Source organism: Dama dama, chromosome 22 (genome assembly GCF_033118175.1).
Source record: "Dama dama isolate Ldn47 chromosome 22, ASM3311817v1, whole genome shotgun sequence".
In the NCBI taxonomy this organism is placed as follows: Eukaryota; Metazoa; Chordata; class Mammalia; order Artiodactyla; family Cervidae; genus Dama; species Dama dama.
This window is the reverse complement of record NC_083702.1, coordinates 17,986,220-17,993,487: the sequence shown is the minus strand read 5'-3', so window position 1 is coordinate 17,993,487 and position 7,268 is coordinate 17,986,220. Positions and strand designations below refer to the sequence as shown.

General features: G+C 46.5%; 1 protein-coding gene across 1 annotated transcript in view; it reads left to right on the top strand.

The window, feature by feature from the left end:
* The first annotated feature begins 329 nt into the window (after positions 1–329).
* Positions 330–7,268, top strand: part of LOC133043052 (uncharacterized) — a 187,832-nt gene continuing 180,893 nt past the window's right edge. The window contains exons 1-2 of the mRNA XM_061123942.1: positions 330–434; positions 6,419–6,739. Coding sequence (XP_060979925.1) covers positions 362–434; positions 6,419–6,739 — 394 coding nt within the window. The 5' untranslated portion in view covers positions 330–361. The remainder of the gene's footprint in view (positions 435–6,418; positions 6,740–7,268) is intronic.

Here is a 7,268-nt window from a genome sequence, read left to right as displayed (position 1 = left end):
AGTCTGCAGATATCGACCAGGGTGATCAGGGGAGAGAAAGGCACTCATGCTTTTTGATGAACTTTTCCTTCCCCAGTCCCAGTGGTGGGACCCAGCTCTCAGGACCACCGAAGCGGGAGGTGAAAGGACCGTGTTGCTCATATAAGGAGATGTTGAAGGTTCAGAAGCTCATTGGTGTCTGAGCTTCAGAAAGTGGCAGATGCAGCCTCCGATAGTGCCTAAAATGGTGAAAGGTGTTGCTATTGGCTTTCAGGAGGGAGGATGTAGGGGACGGTCTATATAGACCCTGGTCGGCACCCTGACGCCTCCTCATAGCCTGATCCTGCAGCTGGGACTGTGACCTTGAGGACTTGGGGTCAGGATGGCTCTGGGCAGACACCTCGCCCTCCAGGGACTCTGTGTCCTCCTCCTTGGCACTGTGGTGGGTGGTCAAGGTAAGTGCTGCCCCTCTGTCCTGGGTCCATAGCAGGGAGTGGAAGCCTTGGTGAAGGGAAAGATGTTTGGGGTTCTGGAGCCGAGCCTCAGTGTTTTTGACCAAAGAGGAACCTCACTGACTGTGAATACTGGTCCCTCTCCTGTGGGGGGTCCACTGGTCTTAGAGGCAGATTTTACAGAGCAGTGAGGTTTGGTCTGGACTGAGGTGGATCACCCTGAGTCCCTCCACTGTCTCCCTTTTCTCAGGGAGCTTCCAGGAGTCCCTGTGGCTCCCAGTGTGTGGAAATTCCAGTGACTGAGCTCAGCTGTGCTCTGGGCTGTTCCCACATGCTGCACATGCCTGGTGTGTGAGCACTGCCTGTGGGTCCCCGTGTTTCCTGTGTCTTCACTTCTGTAGGCTCTGTGCTTGTGTGTGTGTATGTGTGCAGGTGAGGAGTGTGTGAGGGTGTGTGTGTGTGAGGGTATGAAGAGTGTGTGTGTGTGTGAGGGTGTGTGTGTGTGTGTGAAGAAATTGTGTGTGTGAGGGTGGAAGAGTGTATGTGTTTGTGGAGTGTGTGAGGAGTGTGCAAGTGATGTATGAAGGTGTGTGAGGAGTATGTGTGGGTGAGTGAGGGTGTGTGAGGAGTGTGTGAGTAGTGTGTGAGGTTGTGTGAGGCTGTGTTTGTGAGAGAGAATATGTGTGTATGGGGGAGTGTGTGAACCTCTGTGTGTGTGTGTGTGTGTGTGTGTGAGGGGAGGTGGAGCCTGTCTGTGTGAGAGGAATGGAGCTGCTGAGCAGGTACTGAGTCTGTTGGTCTGTGAAGCACACAGGGTGTCCACAGGGCTGGTTGTCATGGCTGCTGCATGTAACTGGATCAGAGATAATCTTACACCTGCCTGCCTCTCTCTGGCTCCTCTCCCCCATCCCTGGCTCCCATCTGCTTGTTGCCGTGTCTGCCCAGCACTGGGCTCTGTGAGAGGCTCTGCCTGCTGCCCTCACCTGTTCCTACCAGGTGTCCATTAGGGAGCAAAGAAGCCCGAAGCCAGGAGAGGGGTCCTCTTGTCTGTTCAGTTCAGTTCAGTTCAGTTCAGTCTCTCAGTCGTGACTGACTCCTTGCAACCCGATTGACCGCAGCATGCCAGGCAGGCCTGCCTGTCCATCACCAACTCCCAGAGTTTACTCTAACTCATGTCCATTCAGTCGGTGATGTCATCCAACCAGCTCATCCTCTGTTGTCCCCTTCTCTTCCCGCCTTCACTCTTTCCCAGCATCAGGGTCTTTTCAAATGAGTCAGCTCTTCACATCAGGTGGCCAAAGTATTGGAGTTTCAGCTTCAGCATCGGTCCTTCCAATGAATGACTTGTCCCTCTTGTCTGTAAAGATCAGTTGATGTGCAGCCCCATGTGTGTAAGTTCCCAAGTCCCTGCCCCAGTCCCTGTGACCCGTTTCCTGTCATGCTGGGGGCCTGGGACAGTCCTTTCCCCTCCCAGGAGGTGCTGTGACTCTGTAGGGAGCTCTTTCTCTCATGCCCTCTCCTGTCCCTCCCCGGGAGCTGCTTCCCCCTGAGTGAGAGTGGAGTATGTCATCAATCCTTCTGTCGTGGTCTGCAAGATTTCTTTGGACAAATTCGCTGATCTCCTTAGGGGAGTTCTTTTGCGTGACAGAATTTTTTTCTTCTCTTTAGACCTTAGAATTCTCTCTCTGTCTTTGCATTTGGACAGTTTATTCTGTGAGTCTTGGAGAAGGTTGTTTTGGATTGAAGTTTTGGGGTGACTTATTAGCTTCTTGAACTTAGATCTCCAGATCTTTACCCAGGTTTGGAAATTCACTGGATTTCTTTCTTTCTTTTTCAATTATTTGTTTTTTGCTGTGCTAGCTCTCCCTGTTGCATGCAGGCTTTCTCGAGTGGCAGTAAGCAGGGGCTACTCTTCGCTGCAGTGCACAGGCTTCTCACTGCAGTGGCTTCTCTTGCTGCAGACCACAGGCTCCAGGTGCACAGGTTTCAGTAGCTGTGGCTCACTAGCTTAGTTGCTCTGCGGCATGTGGAATCTTCCTGGACCAGGGATTGAACTCATGTCCGCTGCATTGGCAGGTGGATTCTTAACCACTACACCATCAGGGAAATCCTCAGCCCTTAATTCTTTTCTCCTTCACTTCTTCAGCTATGATTCCAGTCCATACATTGTTTCTCTTTATGGTGTCCTTAGTTCTCACTGGCTTTCTATATTCCTTTCATTCTCTTTTGGTTCCTCTGTTCGGATTCAACTAATCTTTCTTCTAACACATTGGTTCTTTCTTCTTTTTCTTTCCGTTCATCAAGTCTGTTGTTGAATCTCTTTGTTGAATTCTTCAGTTTACTCATTGTATTGTCCATATTAAGTTGCCTCAGTCATGTCTAACTCTTTGTGATGCTATGGACTGTAACCCAGCAGGCTCCTCTGTCCATGGGATTCTCCAGGCAAGAATACTGAAGTGGGTTGCCATGCACTCCTCCAGGGGATCTTCCAGACCCAGGGGTCGAACCCGAGTCTCTTACATTTCCTGCACTTGCAGACAGGTTCTTTACCACTAGTGCCACCTGGGAAGCCCATCCATTTATTATTCAGCTTCAGAATATCTGGTTGAAGAATTGAAGAAGTGAAAGTCACTCAGTCATGTCTGACTCTTTGTGACCCCATGGATACACAGTCCATGGAATTCTCCAGGCCTGCCTTACTGGAGTGGGTAGTCTTTCCCTTCTCCAGGGGATCTTCCAAACTCAAGGATGGAACCCAGGTCTCCTGCATTGTAGACTGATTCTTTACCAGCTGAGCCACAAGAGGAGACCAAGATACTGGAGTGGGTAGCCTATTTCTTCTCCAGCAGATATTCCTGACCCAGGAATTGAAGCAGGGTATCCTGCCTTGCAGGTGGATTCTTTACCAACTGAGCTATCAGGAAATCACAAAATATCTGGTTAGTCTTTTTTACAAAAAAAAAAAATATTTTATATGTCTTTTTGCTCTTCTTATTTAATTTATATCTTTTTCCTGGTATCATTAAATATTTGAGGTCTCTTGTAACTCTCTGAGCATCATTTGAAGCATTATTTTGAATTCTTTGTCAGGCAATTCTTGGATCTCCATTACTTTGAGCATGTTACAGGAGGTTTACTGTATTCTTTTGGTGGGAATTTATTTCCCTGATTCTTCTTGATGTCTTATTCTCTTGTAGATGTCTGCACATTTAGAAAAGCAGTCACCTCTACCAGAATCTATGTCCTGATTTCAGTAGAGAAAGCCTTTCACTTCTGGGTAGCAGCACATTGGAATGTAACGCAGGGTGCCAAATGCAGAGGCATAAGGTGGCACTGAGTCTGGAAGGGCATGAGATCCGTTTGGCTCAGGCTGCTGACATTCACAGGATCGATAACTGTGTGGTGTTTGGCAAGTGTTGCAGGGTGTCTGCCATCACTGGAATGGTTGTTGGTGTCCTCAGCAGCACATCTGGTTCCAGAGCCTAGGAATCATGACCAGCAGTGGTGGTGGCCAGAGCTAATGGTGTGCACACATTTGGATTTGGGGGCCTGTTGTAGGTGCCTCTGTGGGGGAGATGATGGTTGCAGGTGCTCATGTTGTGGGAAGGCCTAGGAAGGCAGCAAAGGCCAAGACCAACAACGGCTCATTGCTCAAACTCATGTCCATTGAATTGGTGATGCTATCTAACCATCTCATCCTGTGCTTCCTTTTTCCTTTTCCTTCAGTCTTTCCTAGCATCAGGGTCTTTTCCAATGAGTCAGCACTTTGCACCAGGTGGTCAAAGTATTGCAGCTTCAGCTTCAGCATCAGTCATTTCAATCAATATTCAGGGTTGATTCCTTTTAGGATTGACTGGTTTGATTTCCTTGCTGTCGAAAGAACTCTCAAGAGTCTTCTCTAGCACCATAGTTCGAAAGTACCCTTTCTTCAGTGTTCAGCCTTCTTTGTGGTCCAACTCTCACTCCCATATATGACTACTGGAAAATCATCATCTGTGCTGGTTATTAATTCTTTCAGGGGTAAAATCTGCTGCATCTGTCTGCAGAGCAGGTCACTGTGAACTGTGATTTCTCCTGCCATGTGGTTGCTATTGGTCCTTTGCTCTTCTTTCTTATGCCTAGCCATCTCTATAAGACTGGGCCAGCTTTGCAGGTCTGCGTGAAGTGAACCTGAAGCAGGACTTTCATATGGTGCCCCCAAAGGCTAGGGACACTAGATACTCAGCCTCCTCTTACCCTCCTGGTGAGAGGAACTCTCCTGGTACCCTTGACACTGAGTGATGCTGGTTTGAAGGATGTAATGATGCCACCAAAATAACAGTGTCTTGGCATGGTCAAACTTCTTAGAGTACTCCAGATCTTTCTGGAGCTGTTTTTATTACTGATCACTGTCTAACTTTTGGTCTTTTTTTTTTTTAAGAGGATTGAGGCTGCTGTCTCATACATCAGCATTTTGATAATGACACATTTGAGATCTTTATTCTTTGAGAGAATATTTTTGAATGTAGAATTTTAGATTGGCATTTTTTCTCTCTCAGTAATCTAAGGCTTCAGTTTATTCTACCCTGGCATCTCTTTTTGGTCTTGGGGATTTAGATGTTAGTATAGATGTTTCTCAGTTTTATATACATTGTGTGTATCTTAGTATTTTTCTCTTTGTCAATTTTCTTCTGTTATTTTCCAGTTTAGTAAAAGTAACCTAGGTATGTTATAGTAACAAAAACCCAAAGTTTATCCTTATATGACATGCTTTGTTTACTTTGGCAGGACTTCTGATATCATAATTCTTCAACACTCAGGTTGTTGAATGCTCCACCATTTTATTATGCTCCCAGTGCAACAAAGGCTTCAGTATTTGCTGTGGTAAAAACATATTGGCTCTTAAATGTTTCTACATGGAAGTGACATCATTTGTTCTCCCACTTCGATGAATGAGCCAGATAACATGGTTATGCTTAACTTCAAACAGGCAAGGAAGTAGTACTATTTCCATGTGCTCATAAAAAGAGAATTTTAAATGTTGCTGAACCAATCCATCCTAAAGGAAATCAGTCCTGAATATTTATTGGAAGGACTGATGCTGAAGTGGAAACTCCAATACTTTTACCACCTGATGCAAAGAACTGACTCATTTGAAAAGACCCTGATGGTGGGAAAGTTTAAAGGTGGGAGGACAAGGGGATGACAGAGGATGAGATGCTTGGATGGCATTACTGACTGAATGGATATGAGTTTGAGTAAACTCCAGGAGTTGGTGATGGACAGGGAGGCCTGGCGTACTGCAGTCCATGGGGTCTCAACGAATCTGAAATGACTGAGTGATTGAACTGAACTGAACTAAACACTAGTAATGTCTCCATCTATGATGTTATTACAGGAACTCATTTTTATATGCAGAAACCAGAGTCGTTTTATAATTTAATCGCTAAAGTGACATGTGATCACTTTTGTCAAATTCCATTTGTTAGATGCATGTTGTTAGGTACATTCGAGTGTGGAATTACACAAGGACATGAACACTAGATGGCAGGAATAACCAGGACACTTTAGAGCCTGTTACCCCAGCCCTCTGTTCCTAAGCTGGATGAGGTGCTCCTTATGGAAAGGGAAGGATAAGGAGGATTCCTCCCTGGATCCCGGGACATGAGCTGTAACTGAGATGGGAAAGCTGGGCCTAGTAGCCTTGGGCACATCTACAGGGAGGGCAGCATCCAGAGTCTCTGATGGCCTGTCCTTGGTGGTGTCCCTGGAGCTGGTTCTACAGGCTCCTGAGAAATACCTGGTACCTCCCTTCCTGCTCCGTGTTCAGTGATAGCACATTGGGAGTTTAAAGTTGACCTTGGTGGGACTGTTTATACCACAGAGGTCAGGAAATACTATATCCCATGCACTTTTTTGCTCCTCAGAGAGCTAATATTTTAAATACTTATACCACTGCAAGTCTCCTAAAGTCTTTCCTGTGTCCTGTGTCTGTGTCTCTCTTGCAGATCTGGAGGTGAGGCTGAAGGATGGAGCCCACCGCTGTGAGGGGAGAGTGGAAGTAAAGCATCAAGGAGAATGGGGCACAATGGATGATTTCGACTGGAGCTTGAAGGATGCATCTGTAGTGTGCAGACAGCTGGGGTGTGGAGCTGCTGTTGGTATTCCTAAAGAGGCTTATTTTGGACCAGGACTTGGTCCCATTTGGCTTTCATATACTTCATGTGAAGGGGTAGAGTCAGCTGTCAGTGAGTGTAAGCATTCTAATATTAAAGACTATCGTAGTGATAGCTATTCCCACAACTGGGATGCTGGAGTAGTCTGCTCAGGTAAGTCCTGTCTGGTCTGTGTGGGGATCTCTAGCAGGAAGAGCCTCCATCTTATTACTAGAATGACTCGAGATTATGGATACAGCCTTTAGAACATACTTGGGTGAAGGGTCTTTGTGATGTGTCACAGGAGGCATAGGTACGGTAAAAAGTTTCATATAGATACAGCTTCTTGGTTCGACTTCTGTGACGTGGTCTCATCATGGTAATTGTTCTGTTTCCTTAGACTGGTCAGTAGGGTGTGGCTACACTGTTGCGGGCGGTTCATAGGAGACTTGTAGGCAACAAGGTTTATCATCCTCATAGGTCCTAAAAGTCAGAGTCACCATACTCCATCAAGTTGGTATGTGGGGGATGTGCCAATAGAACAGGCTCAACCAAGCAATGGTGACCCCAGAAGGTCCTGTGAAGACCCATGGACAAATGACAATACTGGATGTCATGGTGCACTTGCACAAGGAAAAGGTGTGAGAGAAATTCGATGGTTCATTTAAATGTCCTTAGGTAACAGTCAGAGGAGGCCAGAAGT